Below are 20,257 nucleotides of genomic sequence, written 5' to 3'. Positions count from 1 at the left end.
GATATGGGATTACGTACCTAACGATTTACGTAATGGACCGTCTGGGCTTGCATATAGAACTTTGTTTCATTGTTACGAACGATTGCTAGAGAGCAGTAACCGAGATTAAATTAAATTGTACACTTTTGTAAAGGTCTTACATTGTATTGTGTCATTTATTTGTATACCAGCGACAGTTATAATTTACGTTTATTCAAATTGCTACTGTTGCAATTGCAACAAGTGACGTTAGCAAATTATCAACAAAAGTATGACGGCAGTCAAACAAGTGAGACTCTTATTTGTCCTACAAGACAAGGCAGTTAAGCTTTTAATGCAATTAAGGTGTTACATGACGTGCACCAGAGTCATGCATCGCTCTCTATTTCAAGAGACCAAACTACAGGCATGCACCTCTCACGCTCCTGCAGGTACAGAGTTTGAGGGACATTGTGGAGCGCGAGCGGTTGAGGCGAGGTCGAGTGCAACAGAACAGGGGCTTCACGTAGTTTCCATGGTTTCTGTTCAATCACCGTCCACGACTTGTGTACTGAGTTCATCATGGGGTGAATTTACCAGGCTGTCAACATTCATCAACTAAAGTCCCAACAACTTAACCTGCTAGCAGGTGTGTCGCTAGCTAGCACCCTCACCTTCTGCAAGCTAGCGAGAACACTGAACCATGATGGAGAATTTGGTCACCCATCGGACAAGATGTCAGTATCAAGGATGGATGAGAGTCACAGGTGCGTTCACTTAATTAAGGCCCGTAAGATGACTCTAGTCAGCTTTAGTTTAGGATAGCTACTTTACTTTTTGTCTGTCAGACTTTTTAAAGATAACCCGACCATGCAACACAGGTTTGCATAGTACGTTCACCACAGGTAGGTTGATTTACGGTAAACACCCCTAGCATCCAAAGTCACCTCAGACACAGATTTGGGCGGGTGACAGGAGGATTTACTCAGTATTTGTGTCAGTATTTTTCCTAACAGTTCAAGAGGGAATTCTCGTGTAACAGGTTTGTGTTCTTTTAACACAGAGATCATTGTCATAACACAGAGATTATTATCAAACGCGTGAGTTCCTTGTATGAACTTGTTTGTTTCAAGTCTGATGCTTGTTACTGCATGTTTAAGGTGTGCTGAAGGACAGTGTGTGTGTGTGTGTGTGTGTGTGTGTGTGTGTGTGTGTGTGTGTGTGTGTGTGTGTGTGTGTGTGTGTAAATTCTAATATGAGATTTATCTGACCCAGAAATGAAGAACTCGTCCCAGTGGATGTCATGTGGCCAGTCTTTCAGCCAGAACCTGGTCTGGAGACAAAAGTTCTGCATTCTGTCTGACTACCAGATGCTGCTGCTGGACAAACATGAGGTTGGAGGAATGTGTGTGGTAAACAGAGAGAGAGAGAGAGAGAGATAGATAAAGAGAGAGAGACTCAGACTGAGAATGATGATGTGGGTGAGAGTAAGAAACAATAATATAGGTGTTTCTTTATCTGGGATTCTTGACAATTCTGCCCCTCCTCTCAGATTCATCCGTTGTTTCTCCAAGAGAAGAGGGTGGAGACATGCACATTCTGGTTGCTAAGACACACCCTCAGAGTTCCTCCCGAGAGCCACGCCCCCAAGGAATCCTTGGCCCCGCCCACAGACAGCGGTGAGTCAGTCAGCTGTGTTCTCAGTCTTTCAGTCTGTCAGTCGATGTTCCCAGGAACCTGCGGGAACAGCTAACTCTGCTAACCCTAGCAGGAATCCATACACACACAAACACACACACACACACACAGCTGGCTGGGCTCAGAGCAGCCGTGGAGTTATGGAGTTTGCAGTGGACTTTTTCAAAGCGGAGAACATCCATGGTAAGAGACCTGCAAACGTACGTGTTTCCATGCCAACGGGAGCAGGGGAGCAGAGGGGGCGGATTAGCAAAAGGACATTATTTTAGTTTTGATTTGTACTTCTGTGATTTTATTGTTTTTGTATTTATTTTGTTCCTCCACTCCCAGTGGTGACTGAATGTCTGTGAATGTGAATTTATGAACGTCTGTATTTTGATTCTGTGACTCAGACTGGAGGCCTCGCACTCGACTATCAGAGATATTGTTGTCAGTGGGACTCCTATCTAGTGCTGCTGACAGTGCTGTCTGTGTCATTAGACAGATTAGTACAACAAAGTGGGAATAAACAAGAAGAAAAGGCACCAAGATGCTTGAAACACCAGGCTTTAGTCTAGACCCTAGTTAACACCGTGGTAAGAGTCTGAACCTCAGACACTCTCAGTGGACTCTAGTCTAGTTATTACTGACCATTATTGTCGGGTGACTTGTGCGTAGTTCACACCATAGAAGAAGAGAGGAGTCTTCCTGAGTCTTTTGAGTAGAGATTAGCTGCTGGTTCAGACGAGGCCTGCTCAGAAGCAGGCTGGGATGAAGTAATCGTGATGACATGTCAGAATACTAGTAATCTGCTCTAATCTCGTACAGAATCGACAATTTGTTTTGGAGTTGGTGTGTGTTATTTTCGTGTGCACTTTGTGTGCTTGTGTGTGCTGGGGGTGTCATACATGAACACTGTTCTGAATCCTTGGGTCCTCACAGCAGCTTAACTTCTTCCTCAATGAGACAAAGAGAAGCCTTAGGTAGGGGTCAGTATACAGTCCCTCACCCGGTTGGCTCTTAGCACAAATATGCTGGATCCTTACTGCTGTGTCTCTCCACAAAAACAGGTTTGTCCTGTCAACATCAGATCTATGTATTATAAACGAGCAAATTGTTTAAGTGGTTAATTAGTCATCAAAATGATGACCAAGCCACACTTCACAAAGATACTATTATTATGATAAAAACAATGTGAGTTATATTTCACAAACGATTATGTTTGTATTGAGAAAACCTGGCCAGGCTGTGTGTTATGGAGAATCCGTGCCAGGGAATCATGTTCTCATCCCCCCGGACACGGAGAACCGTGTATGACTCGGCTCAGAACCGGCAGTAATAGAGGTCAGGTTCGAGGTTAGGTCATAGGTCAGGTCAGAGGTTAGGTCAGAGGTCAGATCACTCTTAGTCAGAAGGATACACTTTGTTTATTCTTTTATCTCTTTCTTCTGTATTTTCTTTCTTTCTATATTCATTTATTTTTCTTCCTTTATCTGTTTCTACCAAAAAATACCCCAAACTTTGGAGTCAGGGGGAGATAAAGGGAGAGAGATACAAACATAGAACGAGAGATTACTTTTGGTGTTTGGGATTTCTTTTTTAAATGAGGTTTACAAAAATAAAACGTGACAGATAAAGATTGGAATCCTGCCGGGCATTGTGATACTTGTAATCAGATGAATAACTGGAAAAGCCAATCAATCCTTCAACATCGAAAAAAATATTGAGAGGGTTGAGAGAGCGGGTGATGGGTAGAGAGTCTATAAAGAGTTAAGAGAGCAAGAGAGAGAAAAAAGCCAATGTTTCTGTCTGGACCCACATACAGGATCACTGTGCACTGAGTCCCCTCTCTGCAGTTCCACAGTGTCTCCAGAGGAGGGCGCTATACACTCACAGTTTGATTGCGAGAAGTTCTTCTGACACAGCACCATCACTCGTGCACACACCCCACATGCTGCAAAGCAGTATGAAGGGGCTATGACACACACACAATTGACATCACCACATGCGTTACCCTCATGGCCTTAGATAATGATGGTCTTGTTTACATCCAGTGTTGGTGTGTGTTTGAGTGTGTGTGTGTGTGTGTGTGAGTGTGTGTGTCTTCTTGACCCTGTCCCTCTGTCTCAGCTGCTGTCAGCTGTTGACACACACCTCTGGTCTGACTGTAAGTGAAGGCAGGTACAGTAGCATTCCTGCGATGGTGTTGTGATCACCTCTACAACATTCCCTCACTTCAGCCAGCCTCAGACAAGACTGGGCCTGTCCCAGACCCAGCTACAGAGACTCCCCCCCTCCGTCCTCCCCCTCCAAGGCTGAGAGTGGATCCCCTGACTGGCTGTGTCTCAAAGGAGAAGTGTTCAGGAGGGACGGCGGTGTCTCGGTGTGCTGCTGTTGGTCACCGTTGGGATCTGAGTGTCCGCTATCCAGTCCAGACGTCAGCTAGCTAGTCTGAGCGTGTTTACGGCGGCCAGACGGCGGTGTTGGGGTCTGTTTGGGAAGGTCTTATCCGTCGTGCTCGTTGAAGAGAGGTGCGATGTCAGAGGCTGGGAAGGGGCGGGGCCAGGACAGGAAGGGGCGGGGCCAGGACAGGAAGTGGTACCACTACAGACTGCCGAGTCGGAGCCTGCGCAGACGAGCCAGTCGCACCAGTCGCAAACCCAGAACCAGCAAGGGTGAATACTTCACCTGCTTTCTGATTGCCTGTTGGTCTGGTGTTGCTGGTCCTTGTGTTGCTCTGTTGGGGGGGGGTGACGGGTGGGTGAAGAAGGGATTGCTGTGGTTGTGAGAAAGGACAATGCTCTCAGTTTGATGTGTGTGTGTCCGTCCAGATGTTCCTGCTGAGAGACAGAGACGCAGACAGAGCATGCCCAGCAGCCCCTCCCTGGACACGCCCTCCACACCCTGTAAAATCACGGTGAGCCACACACACACACACACACACACACAGAGCCAGACAGGCCTGATGTGTCTCTTTTTTAATAAATAATGCTGAATATTTTTGTGTTTAAACCATGCCATCGTCCCATCACACACACACAGATTGGGGTCCATCGAGGAGGTAATCCATACTTTGTTAATCTGGTTCTAATCTGAGCAACATTCCAGCCATTCATGCTCCACCCACTCCGCGTCCACTCACCCCCTACCCCTCTCTCTCTCTCTCTCTCTCTCTCTCTCTCTCTCTCTCTCTCTCTCTCTGTCACACACACACACCGGCTCATACCAGCCTGCAGTTTCCATGGCAACGGGGTCTTAGAGGAGTCGCGCAACAGCACTGCTGCCTGTTAGTGTGTGTGCGCGCGTGCGTGCGTGCGAGCCTGAGAGAGTGTGTTTGGTCACATGCTTGTGTGTGTGTGTTTGCATAAAGAGCAGATGTGTCCGAAAGATCCACATAACAATGCTCCACTCCAAGTCACGGATGGTTTCAGACAGAAAGGGAGAGAATGAGAGAGGGGAGGAGCAATCAGACAAGAGGGGGGCCATGAGAGTGTGGGGGGAGGGAGGGAGGGAGGGAGAGAGAGAGGGGGGGGGTGCTGAGAGAGGGAGGGAGAGAGAGAGAGAGAGAGAGAGAGGGGGGGTGCTGAGAGAGGGAGGGAGGGAGGGAGAGAGAGAGAGAGGGGGGGGTGATGAGAGAGGGGGAAGGGAGAGAGAGAGAGGGGGGGTGATGAGAGAGGGGGAAGGGAGAGAGAGAGAGGGAGGGGGGAGGACAAAAGGAGAAACACAGAGAGCAGCTCTGGTGTTGACATCCATGTTGTTGGGGTTTTTAAATGAAAGGAGAGGAGAGTGACTGAATTCCTCTCCCTCTCCTCTCTGCTCCTCCCCTCCCCCGGCCCCTCCCCCCACCCTATCTCTCATTGGCCACGGCCCCTCCTGGCCCCTCCCCCTGCAGGCTTTCCTGACGCGGCGGCTGAAGTCCTCGATCAAGCAGACTAAGAGCCAGCCCAAGCTGGACCGACACAGCAGCCTGCGGAGCATCCTGCCTGCCTTCAGAACCACCGCCGACCATGACAGGTAGGAACACACACACACGCACACACACCCATGCATGCACACACGTACATACACTCACATACACCACTGTGCGTACACACACAATAGACGCAGATACACGTGTACAATCACAGGATGTTACACAACGTACATACATAAATAATTGTGCACACACACAATAGATGCAGGTGCACATGTACAAACACAGGATGTTATTGAGTGTACACACACACACACACAGGATATGCAGAAGACACAGGTACAACAAGCTATATGTAGACATTTACCATCACACTCTCTGGAGACACAGGCAGTGCATGGATGATACACACACACACACACTGCATGTGCCCAGACACACACACACACACACACACTCTGTCGAGCTGATCTGCTGTCTGATGTGTCAGCCATCACACAGCCTCTACCAGCGTGAGGGTGACACAGCCTCGAACACAGTGAGGGTGATACAGCCTTTATAACACAGCCTCTATAACACAGCCTCTATAACACAGCCTCTATTACACAGCCTCTATTACACAGCCTCTAACACAGTGAGGGTGATACAGCCTCTATAACACAGCCTCTATTACACAGCCTCTATTACACAGCCTCTATACCACAGCCTCTATTACACAGCCTCTACCACAGCCTCTATTACACAGCCTCTCCTGGATGATGAGGTTGACGCGTCAGATGGAATATGAATGAAGGAGTGTGTGTCTGTGTTTCTGAATGTCAATGAAGGAGTGTGTGTGTGTTTCTGAATGTCAATGAAAGAGTGTGTGTGTGTGTGTTTCTGAATGTGAAAGAAGGAGTGTGTGTGTGTGTGTTTCTGAATGTGAAAGAAGGAGTGTGTGTGTGTATCTCTGAATGTGAATGAAGGATTGTGTTTTCCCCCTTGAGCAGTGTGATTAATAGTTACTTCCTGGTGATCACCTCCACCTCTCCAGAGGAGGTATCCTCCATGTTCTCTGCTGCACCTGTCAGCCAGCCAGTCGACCAGCCAGCCGAACAGCCGGCCAGCCAGTCAGTCAGTCCATTAGTCAGCCAGCCAGTCAGTCAACTGGTCAACCAGTCTTTTAGTCAGCCAGCCCGGTGAAGCTGAAGCTAGCCAGATGCTACCTGCTAGCCACGCACAGCTCTGCTAGCCAGCTAGCTACACATAAATAACCACTGCTGTGTGTGTGTGAGTGTGTGTGTGTGTGTGTGTGTGTGTGTGCAGCTCCTGGCATGGTGCCCAATAGGGACTAGCCTCATTAAATCCCCTGTAGCCTGGTCGTCTTTAAACCCCTTTAGGACCTCCCTAGTCTGGGCCTGTTCTCTGGCCTCTCTCTCTCTCTCTCCCTCCTTTCTCTCTTCCGCTCTCTCCCTTCCTCAGCCTGTCCATGTCTCCTGGGTAGACTGCCCCCTCCCCTCCTCTTAATCTCCTCCCCTCTCTCCTTCCATCTGTCCTCCCTGGGTTGGGATGGAGAAGGGTGAAGGTTCCGTATGCCAGATTTCTCTGCCGGGGTCAGTTGTGCTTAGGTCAGGCTGTAGATGTACAGTCTGCTGGTGGATGTGATGGACTACTGTTTATGTGTAGTGTGCTGGTGTATGACAATATGACTACTAGGGCTGGGCCTATATCCTGGTGACTCTCTGGTATCAGAATGATGTACTGTCTAACCAGGATGTGGGCCAGCTGGACAGTATGGAAGAATGATCTGGAAGGCTAGGTCTATATGCTGGCTTGGTAATGTTGTAAAGTGGTAATCTGATGCTGTCGCCGGTGAATCCTGCTGATCGCCGCAAAGCCTCCAGCATATCTTGTTATCAAGGATTTATTGGGGTTTAAATGAGAGCTTAACCCAATCCTTGACCATTTGCAGCACTTGAGCAATTCACGCAGGCAGGAAGAGGCGCGCGGCCGCTCAGCGCCGCCGGCGCCGGTTCTCTGAACAGAGCGGTGACGCGAGGCGCTCGCTCACGGGCCGACGACGTTAACCACTCACTTACCGCGACGAGTGCTGATCCGTTACCCCGGCAGCGAAAACATCACTCCGCTAACGTATGGTTGTCATAGAAACAACAGAACCTGTGTTGGAGTCCTCCTGTCTTGGCCCGGAGTGCGGGAGCTCCGCACTGTTTCCTCTCCCTGCCGTCGTCCTAGCGACTGTAGATGTGTCTGTAGTGTCTGTACATGCTGCGTGTGCAAACACAGACGGAAGGTGAAATATATACAGCACAGCTGTAGCCAAATAGAGGCCAAGCCAGCCAGTCAGTTAGTCAGTCAGTAAGCCAGTCAGTTAACCAGTCAGTTAACCAGTCAGCCAGTGAGTCAGCCAGTCAGCCAGCCATCCATCAACAGTAACAAATCAGTCAGTAACAAATCAGTCAGTCAGTTAGCCAGCATGGCATATGGGCTCCCTTTGGGCTGTAGCATCAAGCCCCTGGGATCATGGAACACTACCAAAAACCTCTGGAGGGGGAGGGAGGGAGGTAGGGGGGAAGGGAAGGAGGGAGGGAGGGCAGGGGGGAGGAGAGGGGGGAGGGGGGGGAGGTGGGGGGGGGGAGAGGGGGGAGGTCGGGAGGGTGGGTGGGTGAGAGGGATAGCGAGAGATTAGCAGGGAGGGGGTTCTAGCAGAGTGTGATTTGCTGTGAGTGACTGCTCTATCCCTTGAGGCACATCACCACAAAGACACCAGGACAAAGACCACACACACACACAAGCACCCTCACACACACAGATACTGTACACTCACACACAGACACACACGCACAGACACACAAACGCAAGCATGCATGCATGCAGAAACGCACACACACTGTATATGCACTAGGCAAAAGGGGGCAGGGCTCTGTGTGCTCACACTAGAGGGAGGGAGGGAGGGGGTGGAGGGGCAGAGGGGAGAGGTAGAGAGGAGAGGAACAGAGAGGGATCGCACTCCGAAGCACTGTCAGATCGAGGGAGCAAGGGATGTGTAACCCAGTTAGAGGAGAGGAGAGGGGGATGAGCTGAGGAGAGAGGGGGAGGAAGTAGGGCAGGCCGGGTCTCACTGTAGGGGAGGAGAAGCAGGCCAGAGGAGGAGCTGGAGACGGAGAAAGAGAGAGAGAGAGGGATAGGGAGAGAGACACAGACACAGAGAGAAGGAGAGAGAGAGAGAGACAGAGAGGGAGAGAGACACAGACACAGAGAGAAGGAGAGAGAGAGAGAAACAGAGAGAGGGAGAGAGACAGACACAGAGAGAAGGAGAGAGAGAGACAGAGAAAGGGAGAGAGAGAGAGACTGAGATAGAGAGAGAGACTGAGATAGAGACAGAGAGATCATCGAGGAAGACAAATAGTATTATTAGCATTAGCAGCATTAGCAACAGAAGGTGTTATAATAGCCAGGCTGTATAGGGCCTTTCATCTTCCATCCTAGTGCATGGAACTTTGATCCTCCTTCCCCTCCTCCATTCTGACGGAATGTCTGGTGAGTATTCTATTCCGCCTCTCATGCCATCCATCACTGGCCGTGCAGCGTGTGTGTGTGTGTGTGTGTGTGTGTGTGTAAGGGAAGGCTCCTGCATTCGCTGAACACAGCGTCAGCTCCGCTTGTCCTCTTTTGTCAAGCGTGTGTAGGCCGTGTTCATGGCGTGTGCTGGGAGTCTTCAGGCGTGTTCCAGTGTAAGACGGAGCGAGGCGTTCCGTGGGGACTTGCCTGCCACCTCTGGTATGCTGAGACATTTCCACAGCGCGTCTGATTGGCTGGCTGTATGCACATGAGGACGCTGAGCCTGTGTCCCATGGGAGATGAGGTGTTTAGAACCAGGCCGTGGTTGTGTGCTGGTTGTGTCTTGGGTTTTTGGCTGTGGGTGTGTGTGTGTGTGGGGGGGGGGGTGGATTCCCATTCGTCCACCCAGATAATACATGTTTGAGAAGGCATCCTGAAGTTGTGTGATGGTTAGTGGTTGGTTGTAGAGATGGAATATGTATGCCCCTAGGACCCACCTAGGGCCTAGGTGCTGCTTGACTAATGTCATGGTTTTTACTGTAATGAGCATGATGATGATGATGATGATGATGATGAAGGCTAGATGTCGACTGTGGGGAGATATGAGGAGGTCTCTGGCAGACATGCAGACAGTCTGCATGCAGAATCATCTTTCACTTCTAAGATGCAGTCAGTCAGATATCTGTTCTCAAGGCCTCTGAAATATTCACTACATACGAACCCCACTCTGGCGTGTGCGTGCGTGTGTGGCCAGAGTATGTGTGGATTTGGTTAGTGTGTGTGTCTACACTGTGTTCGTATTTAGGCTTGTGTGTGTGTATACTTGTGTGTGTGTGTGTCCACAGTGGCAGTGTGCAGCTAACGAAACGGTGCATTGGCGCAGTGAAAGATCGAGTGTGTGTGTTTGTGTGTGTGTGTTTGTGTGTGTGTGTGTGTTTAGCTGGCGTCTGGTGGCGGCTCCCAAGAACGTCTGTCACGTTGTCGTTAGCGATGGAACCGTTGCCAGGGTAGGCCAGAACATGACATCACTCAGTGTTGCAGTCACAGCTCAGAGCTGAGTCTTCCTCTCAGCTGCTCTCTTAACAACACACACATGACATCACCCCAGCTGAATACAGTCATTAAATGTTACGCAAACACCTACTTTATACACGCTTAAACACACAGGAACACAGACACACACCCAAACACACTGACACATTCAGAGGTAATACCGGGATTTAGTGTAGGTCTTTCACCTTTGCCCCTTGCCTATTCCACCAACCATATTACACGACTAAGCTGATTGGATAAAAAGGGTCACTAATTGGGATCGCCATGGCGATGGGAGGGATTACACAATGTCAAGCTTCAGGGACTCAACAACAAGAATTACCTGTGGTGTGTGTGTGTCACATGCCTCCTGTGTCGTAATGAATGTATTCAGCGTCACAATGATGTGATCTTTGGACCTGCAAAGGGATTAGGCTGATTTGTGTGTGTGTGTGTGTGTGTGTGCCTGTGTGTGTGTGTTCCCAGGTCTCATCTGATGCCGAGGCTGAGAGAGTCTCGCTCCCACGAGTCGTTGCTGAGCCCTGGTGCTGCTGTCAGGGCCCTGGACCTCAGCATGGACCAGCAGGTCCTCATCAAGCCTGTCCACTCCAGCATCCTGGGCCAGGACTACTGCTTCGAGGTGACCTCACCCCCACACACACACAGAGCACACGCACACACACACACACGTATACACGCCACTAACACCCGTGCACACACTCTGCTCCAGACTAAGGCGTGTGTGTGTGTGTGTGGGTGTGTGTGTGTGTGTGTGTGTGGGTGTGTGCGTGTGTGTGGGTGTGTGCGCTCTGTGTGTGTGTGTGTGTGGGTGTGTGTGTGTGTGGGTGTGTGCGCTCTGTGTGTGTGTGTGTGTGTAGGTGACCACGTCCACAGGTACCAAGTGCTTCTCATGTCGCTCGGCTGCAGAGAGAGACAAATGGATGGAGAATCTGAGGAGGGCGGTCCACCCCAACAAGGTGAATACCTTCCTGTACCATGATCCAATGCAATATAATACCATTTAACCGAGCACAGTAGATTCGTTTTAGAACATAGTAGAGTGAAATAGAGCAGAGCAGAATAGAATTACAGAAAAGTATTTCAAAGTATGGTAATATAGAATGCAGTCATTATTTCCAGATGATGGTTCTGTCCTCAGGACAAAAGTCAAATATTAAAAGAGTAATGTCCTCTTGATTAAGCAGTCTTGTCTGCGGTGTGTGTGTGTGTGCGTGTGTGTGTCTCCAGGACAACAGCAGGCGTGTGGAGAACCTGCTGACCGTGTGGGTTGTGGAAGCCAAAGACCTCCCTGCCAAGAAGCGCTACTTCTGCGAGCTTTGTCTGGACGACACGCTGTTCGCCCGCACCACCTGCAAGCTCCGCGCCGACAACATCTTCTGGGGCGAGCACTTCCACTTCAGCAGCCTGCCCGACGTGCACAGCCTGACCGTGCACGTGTACAAGGAGACCGACCGCAAGAAGAAGAAGGACAAAAACAGCTACGTGGGACTGGTCAACATCCCCGTCGCCGCGGTGACCGGCCGGCAAGTGGTGGAGAAGTGGTACTCGGTCTCCACGCCCAACCCCAACAAGGGCAAGAGCCCGGTTCCCATGGTGAGGATCAAGGCGCGCTACCAGAGCCTCAACATCCTGCCCATGGAACAGTACAAGGAGTTTGCAGAGTTCATCTCCAACCACTACCTGCTGCTCTGCTCCCTGCTGGAGCCCAGCATCAGCGTCCGCAACAAGGAGGAGGTGGCCAGTGCCCTGGTGCACATCCTGCAGAGCACGGGCAAGGCCAAGGTGAGACCCGCTGCTCACGACACACTATCTACTACACTCTACCCACTACACACTACACACACACTACCTACTACAGAGTACTGTTCAGAGACGCGTTCCAGTGTGACCATGTCCTTACTCCATCACCATGGATACAGCAGAGTGCACAGTGCTTCCAGCTTATCCATGCAGCACCAGTCTAGTGTAGATCGCCGTGTCAGACCTTTTTGCTAATTATCTCATCAAACCTTCTCCCTACCGTCCCCCTGCTATAAAACAATGCACCGAGACCAACGACTGGTTGTGTGTGTGCGTGTACATGTATGCAAATGTCTGTGTGCACAAGGACGTCCTCTACAGCTGTTTAAGATTTTGCAGCAGACAGAGTTTTCTCCCATGGCCTGTCCTGTCCCCCTGGTCTCTCCCATGTCCTGTCCCCCTGGTCTCTCCCATGTCCTGTCCCCCTGGTCTCTCCCATGGCCTGTCCTGTTCCCCTGGTCTCTCCCATGGCCTGTCCTGTCCCCCTGGTCTCTCCCATGGAAGAAGTGTGGAAGGAGGGAGGGAGGGCGGGGGAGGCGAGTAAAGGAGGGAGAAGATGCTAGATCCATTAGCCCGGGATCAATAAAGGAAGAATGACTCATCATCACTACTGTCTAGACTCTGCCTCATCTCTGTCTCTGTCTCCGCCTCATCTCTCTCTCTCTCTCTCTCTCTCTCTCTCTCTCTCTCTCTCTCTCTCTCTCTCTCTCTCTCTCTCTCTCTCTCTCTCTCTCTCTCTCTCTCTCTCTCTCTCTCTCTCTCTCTCTCTCTCTCTCTCTCTCTCTCTCTCTCTCTCTCTCTCTCTCTCTCTGTTGGTCTCTTTCTTCCTCGTCTCCCCCTCTTTCTCCTCTCATGTCTCATAAATTTTTCTCCCTCCATCTCTGTCAGCCTTTCTATTTCAGGGACTCTTTGTACTTCAGCTCTCGTATGTGTATGTGTGTGTGTGCGTGTGCACGCTTGTATGTGTGTGTTTGTATGACAGTGGAGAGCTGACCTCTGACCTCCAGTGTTCCCTCTGCTCCTCAGGACTTCCTGACGGATCTGATGATGTCAGAGGTGGATCGCTGCGGCGACAACGACCACCTGATCTTCAGAGAAAACACCCTGGCCACCAAGGCCATAGAGGAGTATCTCAAACTGGTGGGCCAGAAGTACCTGCAAGACGCTCTGGGTAGGTACCCGACAACACACTACGGCACAGTGGAGTGTGTGGAAAGAGGGACACTTAACCGGTGGGTCTTAAGTATAGTAGAGTACAGCACAGCAGCCTTTTCTGAAACCCTGGTCCTCGGAACTACCTGCCCTGCATATTCTAGAGGTTTCCGTGCTCCAACACACCTGGTTCAAATTAACAGGTCGTTTTCAAGCCCAGCAGAAGCCCGATAACGCTGGTTCATTTGAACCAGGTGTGTTGGGAGAAGGAAACGTGCAGGGCAGGCATTCCCCAGGTCAGGACCAAGGTTTACAGAGCCTGAAATAGAGTACAGTAGAGTGCAGAAATAGACTCAGTGCAGTATTGTTTGGTTGACTAGGCTATGGGAGCCCAACCAATGAGGGCTCTCTGACCCTTCACCCCGCTTCCCCCTCCCCCTCTAGGTGAGTTCATCAAGGCTCTGTACGAGTCAGATGAGAACTGCGAGGTGGATCCTGGGAAGTGTTCGTCCAATGACCTGCCAGAACACCAGAGCAACCTGAAGATGTGCTGTGAGCTGGCCTTCTGCAAGATCATCGACTCCTACCGGTAACAAACACACAAACACACCCACAGGCCGCACACACACACACAAACACACACAGGCCTCACATACACACACTCACAGGCCGCACACACACACACATTCACAGGCCGCACACACACACACATTCACAGGCCGCACACACACACACTCACAGGCCTCACACACAAACACACACAGGCCTCACACACAAACACACACAGGCCTCACACACACACATTCATAGTCCGCACACACTTACAGGCCTCACACACACACACACACACACACAAACACACACAGGCCTCACACACACACATTCACAGGCCGCACACACTTACAGGCCTCACACACACACACACACAAACACACACAGGCCTCACACACACACATTCACAGGCCGCACACACTTACAGGCCTCACACACACACACACACAAACACACACAGGCCTCACACACACACATTCACAGGCCGCACACACAAACACAGACCACAAGCTGACCAGGGAACCATCCCTCCCCCCAGGGTCTTCCCCAGGGAGCTGAAGGAGGTGTTTGCGTCGTGGCGTCAGGAGTGCAGCAGTCGGGGTCGGCCCGACATCAGCGAGCGTCTGATCAGCGCCTCTCTCTTCCTGAGGTTCCTCTGCCCCGCCGTCATGTCCCCGTCCCTCTTCAACCTCACACAGGAGTACCCCGACGACCGAACGGCGCGCACCCTCACCCTCATCGCCAAGGTCACCCAGAACCTGGCCAACTTCACCAAGTTTGGCAACAAGGAGGAGTACATGTCCTTCATGAACCAGTTCCTGGAGCACGAGTGGACCAACATGCAACGCTTCCTGCTAGAGATCTCCAACCCGGAGACCATCTCCAACACAGCGGGCTTCGAGGGCTACATCGACCTGGGCAGGGAGCTCTCCACCCTCCACGCCCTGCTCTCAGAGGCCCTCAGCCAGCTGGACCAGGTACACCAGCCCGTCATACCGCTAGCTTGCTGGTTATACGTGTTAGCTAGCAAGTCATACCGTTAGCTGGCTTGTCATATGTTAGCTAGCTCAACATTCCGTTAGCTAGCTAGACATTCCGTTAGCTAGCTAGACATTCCATTAGCTAGTCAACTAAACCACATGGTAATTTGAAATGTTTGTGTCATGCAGTCAACTGTGTCAAAGATGGCTCCCCTGACCCGGATCCTACGGGAGGTTACATCCGCACTGACCAATCCAGGGGCTGGAGGGGGTCAGGTCTCCTCCCCCAGGTCAAGCTTGGCCACGCCCCCTCTGTCCCCACCTCTCTCCGCTGCCTCCATCTCCACTGGCCTCCACAGCATGGGTCTGGACGGACCAATCACAGGGTAGGTCAGGCTCGGATGAACAGCGTGCAGACTATTTATATTCTATTTATATTCTTATAACTATTATAACTATTTATATTCTATTTATATTCTATTTATATTCTTATAACTATTATAACTATTTATATTCTATTTATATTCTTATAACTATTATAACTATTTATATTCTTCTTCTGACTCAGTTGCTGTGTCCTTCTTCAACCTTCTCTCCCCCTTCCTCCCCATTCTCCCCCTCCTCTCCCTTCCTCCCCCTCCTCCTCTCCCCCCTCGTCTCTCCTGTCTTCCAGGATGGTGGACTTCACCAGGCTTCCGTCTCCGACCCCAGAGAACAAGGACCTGTTCTTTGTGACTAAGAGCTCTGGTCTGCTGCCATCCGGCCTCCAGCAGTCTCCCGCCCGCAGCTCCAGCTACTCCGAGGCCACCGAGGCCGACGCCCTGGCCAATGGGAGTAGAGGTGTTTCCATGACGCTAGCCAATGGCAGTAAGAGCCTGTCCCTTGTGGATCTACAGGACCGCAGCCTAGACAGCCCGGCAGGCCCCGCCCTCTCGCCGACTGACGGCAACGACAGCCAATCACCTGTTGGCTGGACCACCCGCACCCCCCAGGTGGCTCCTACCCTCAGGAGGACAGGCCACACCCCCAGCACCGACTCCGCCTCCGGCCGTTCCCACCTCCTCCCTCTCTCCTTTCAGAATCCCGTCTACCAGATGGTCTCCATGACGACCGTGTCGCCGCGGCAGCAGGACTCCCCCGTCCTGACCACGCCCCCTCGCGACTCTGGCTCCGACGGACACAGCTCCGCCAGTTCCCACGGCAACGCGGATGAGGTCAGCGGGGGAGGAAAACACGCCTTCCTGACTCAGATGCCTCTCGGCGTAGGGGGAGGCAGCGAGGAGTTCGCCCGACGTTCCGGAGAGTTCTCTCGCCGGCAGCTCTCGCTAACAGAGACTCCGCCCCCAAGCGTCATTGTCCCTCGCCAGAACAGCGCCGGGCCTCAGCGGAGAATCGACCAGCCCCCTCCCCCGGCCACGCCCCCGGCCCCACCCACCATCAGCAGAGGCCGCACCCCTCCCAGCATGCTGGGCGGAGCCTATCCTGGGCAGAGGCCCGCCTCCGGCAGCATGATGTCATCGTCTCCTGATTGGCCTAGCGGGGGAACGCGGCTCCGACAGCAATCGTCCTCCTCGAAAGGAGACAGTCCTGAGAGCAAGCAGCGCACCCTCATCAAGGTGACCTTCCTCTGACCTCTGACCCCTAGACTGCCTGTTTGAAGACAACACAGACTTCATTAAAACGCTCATCTCCCATCTCTCCCTTTCTGAACTGTGTGTGTGTGCAGGCACCTTCCCCAGTCAACCCCAATGCTCTGGACCGCACGGCTGCCTGGCTGCTCAACATGAACGTCCAGTACGCAGAGCAGGAGGGCGGGGGGAGGGAGGGGGCCGAGAGCGACGGCAGGCACAGAGACGATATCACGCAGACCGAGAAGGTAACCTTCCTCTCCTCCATCCCCCTTTCCCCTCTTCTATCACCCTCCTCTCTTCTCCTCCATCCCCCTTTCCCCTCTTCTATCACCCTCCTCTCTTCTCCTCCATCCCCCTTTCCCCTCTTCTATTATCCTCCTCTCCTCCATCCCCCTTTCCCCTCTTCTATTATCCTCCTCTCCTCCATCCCCCTTTCCCCTCTTCTATCACCCTCCTCTCTTCTCCTCCATCCCCCTTTCCCCTCTTCTATCACCCTCCTCTCTTCTCCTCCATCCCCCTTTCCCCTCTTCTATTATCCTCCTCTCCTCCATCCCCCTTTCCCCTCTTCTATTATCCTCCTCTCCTCCATCCCCCTTTCCCCTCTTCTATCACCCTCCTCTCCTCCATCCCCCTTTCCCCTCTTCTATCACCCTCCTCTCCTCCATCCCCCTTTCCCCTCTTCTATTATCCTCTCTCCTCTTCTGCACAAGCAGGAATTTATTTTGCGCCAATAAGATATCCTCCCATCTCCTCTCCCAGTCTGTCCCTAACCAGTAGGAGAAAACTAGCTGCCTGTGTGGATCTCTGTGTCCGCTTCTAACATTGGCTCCTCCGCGGCCCCCCTGCGCCTCCTGTGTGTCCCTCAGTACCAGCAGGAGATCCTGGTTCTCCAGGAGCGTCTCCGGGGAACGTCCCAGCGCCTGGAGGAGTATGAGACCCGCCTGGCGGTGCAGGACGAGCAGAACCAGCGCATGCTGCAGGAGTACCAGGCGCGGCTGGAGGACACGGAGGAACGCCTACGCCGCACGCAGGACGACAAGGACCTGCAGATGAAGAGCATCATCAGCAGGTGGCTGGGCCGAGCCTCGACACGAAACGAGCGCGCCCGCGGTTTGCGTGAGCGGCCCGCTGCCTCTTGGCTTGTTTTCTTCTTTGATGTTTTTTTTTTTGTGTTGTCAGGTTGATGTCAGTGGAGGAGGAGCTGAAGAAGGATCACTCAGACATGCAGTCTGTGGTCGACTCCAAACAGAAGATCATCGAGGCTCAGGTACCACTCGGCTCTCTGCGAATGTGTTTGATGTGGTTTCGAGTGCTTGATAATGATCAGACGTCATTATGTGAGAGCTAAGGAAACAGCCCCCTCTTGTGCTTGGAAGAAGGAACAACATCTACAAAAGGTTCAGCGTACCTGTTCCTCTAACTGTCTCTCTACCTGTCTCTCTACCTATCTCTCTACCTGTCTCTCTACCTGTCTCTGCCTGTCTGTCTCTCCACCTGCTTGTCTGCCTGTCTGTGTAGGAGAAGCGGATTGCGTCGCTGGACGCCGCCAACTCTCGTCTGATGGGCGCCCTGAGCCAGTTGAAGGAGCGCTACAGCGCACAGAGCAGGAACGGCCTCTCCCCCACCAACCCCAGCAAGCTGCAGATCACCGAGAATGGAGAGTTCAGGAACAGCAGCAACTGCTAGGCTGGAGGAGGGGCGGGGCGTGGGTGGGGGGGGGAGGGGAGTCAAGGGACGGGCGGGGCCTTCCGAGGTCGGAGGGGCGTGGCCTACGGTGGGAAGGATCAACAGGGGGGCAAAGGTCGGCCCTGCGAAGCCTGATTGGACACGATTGTGGAAGGAGGAAGGGAGGAGCCGGTACTGCTCACCTGAGAGACAGATCTCCATGGTGATCAGGTGAGGACCAGTAACAGTGTTGTGTGGCCTTCTGGACCCTGTCTGCAGTCTGACCCCAGGCCCTGGACAAACGGGGCGGGCAGGACCTCGCTGGAGCACTGGGGACGTGCTTCACTTGCAGAACTGTGAACGAGCCCTGGCTGGAGGCTCTGACCCCCCCCTCAACCCACCTGGAGTTACCTCACCTCACACCCCCCCCCCCCCCTTCCCCCAATCCTAAACTCCGTGAGACTCCAGCCCCATACCCTGACCTCAGAATTCACCCCACAGCCTTGACCTCCGAGAGGGGCTGTTGATGTCACTTCCTGTCTTACTATACAGAAGGGGCTGCTCTGACAGGAAACAGGAAACTGCTATACCCTCTGACTTGCTGTTGGTGACAACAACTTCCACTTTCTTCACTCTCTGTTTGACTCGAACGAATATAGTAGCATCCGTATATCACCTACACACTAAACTGTATTATATCTGTTTGGTTTCAGAACGCATAATCATACAACCTTTCTGTATTTTACCTGTATATGTTGACCTTACCTGTATAACATGTTTACCGTAACTTTACGTGTTAGCTTACTGCAGACAGTGGATTTTGCATGTACCATATTTACAACTGGACTTCCGGTCGGCTTAGTTTGAACCGAATGGTAAAGATTTTAATTCCCATTACCTGGTGCATCATTTATTAGTTTATAGAGGCTCCACAAAGATGTACACAAAACATTTACAGTATTTTTATGGATTGTTTTGTGGGGAGGGGGATAGTATTTGTACAGTTCCGTATGTGTTATGTTGTTAAAAATTACAAGACAACTGTTCTGATGGTTATCTACTGGTGTAATAGCAGTATATCATTCCTTAACCTCTTCTCTTCAGTCATCAACCCTCCCTTTCTCCTCTCCTCTTCCCTGTCAGATATGGAGCTGGTCTGTGATGGTAATAAAGTTATGTTATGTTTTTAAATGTTTAAAGTTACCTGTAAACTTGTATTGAACATATGTTTTACATTATGTTCAAATAGGTCAATATTTAATGATTTCAATTTTGCTTTGTTTTAATAAACAGCCCTTATGTTTAAGAGCGTGTTATGGGTGTGTTGAGGCGTCTTTGAGAGCTGAAGGAAGACAAACGTTCTGGACAACCCAGCGTCTCAACGGTTACCAGACACGATGCCCTGAGACAACAATCCGTTTGCAACGGATCTCCTGAAACCATGTTCTCTGAGGAAAGGGGTCGTGAAGACTCACCAAAACAGCACACCACTTTTGTAAACACACACACACATAACTTAGACACGCAAGCTTTATTTCACCATGCTGACATATTTTCTTCTCACAGTTCATCAGTAAATATGAAAGGAAACACAAGGGATTTTAGTGGATTGTGAAGAAAAACAACTTCTTCCCCTTGTGTTGCTGTAGAGCAAGTGCAGCTGGACCAGGTGAGGTCAGTGCAGCTGGACCAGGTGAGGTCAGTGCAGCTGGACCAGGTGAGGTCAGTACAGCTGGACCAGGTGAGGTCAGTACAGCTGGACCAGGTGAGGTCAGTACAGCTGGACCAGGTGAGGTCAGTGCAGCTGGACCAGGGGAGGTCAGTGCAGCTGGACCAGGTGAGGTCAGTGCAGCTGGACCAGGTGAGGTCAGTGCAGCTGGACCAGGTGAGGTCAGTACAGCTGGACCAGGGGAGGTCAGTGCAGCTGGACCAGGTGAGGTCAGTGCAGCTGGACCAGGTGAGGTCAGTGCAGCTGGACCAGGTGAGGTCAGTGCAGCTGGACCAGGTGAGGTCAGTGCAGCTGGACCAGGGGAGGTCAGTGCAGCTGGACCAGGGGAGGTTATTATTACCTGGCGCTGTACCAGTAATGGCCCCGCAGGTGGTCTCTGCTGAGGGTCAGATGGGCCAGCTTGCTGCAGCGCTGGTAACCCTCGTACGCTGCCTGAGGAAACTCGCTCAGCTCCACCGGACGCCTCCTTCGTCGCCGTAGCGATATGTTACACAGGTCGTCCAGAGGTGTACACATCACACACCCCATCGTTGTCACACACACACACCTTCAGACTAAGAGCAAACAATGCAGGAGGACCTTAGTATAT

At 51.8% G+C, this 20,257-nt stretch overlaps 1 protein-coding gene across 1 annotated transcript; it reads left to right on the top strand.

Moving 5' to 3' along the window:
* The first annotated feature begins 392 nt into the window (after positions 1–392).
* On the top strand, positions 393–19,245 carry dab2ipa (DAB2 interacting protein a). The gene is made up of 17 exons (XM_084690552.1): positions 393–725; positions 1,234–1,352; positions 1,511–1,637; positions 4,467–4,552; positions 5,528–5,649; positions 10,625–10,778; positions 11,017–11,115; positions 11,387–11,941; positions 12,986–13,130; positions 13,556–13,700; positions 14,202–14,640; positions 14,833–15,029; positions 15,317–16,259; positions 16,370–16,519; positions 17,141–17,343; positions 17,454–17,541; positions 17,793–19,245. The coding sequence occupies exons 1-17, from the start codon at positions 662–664 to the stop codon at positions 17,958–17,960; spliced, it is 3,804 nt and encodes a 1,267-aa protein (XP_084546678.1). The 5' UTR covers positions 393–661; the 3' UTR covers positions 17,961–19,245.
* Positions 19,246–20,257: the final 1,012 nt, after the last annotated feature.

The sequence above is a fragment of the Hypomesus nipponensis genome, chromosome 24 (assembly GCF_054491055.1).
Source record: "Hypomesus nipponensis isolate SF chromosome 24, ASM5449105v1, whole genome shotgun sequence".
In the NCBI taxonomy this organism is placed as follows: Eukaryota; Metazoa; Chordata; class Actinopteri; order Osmeriformes; family Osmeridae; genus Hypomesus; species Hypomesus nipponensis.
The sequence above is the reverse complement of the archived record's forward strand: the minus strand, read 5'-3'. Positions and strand labels throughout refer to the sequence as shown.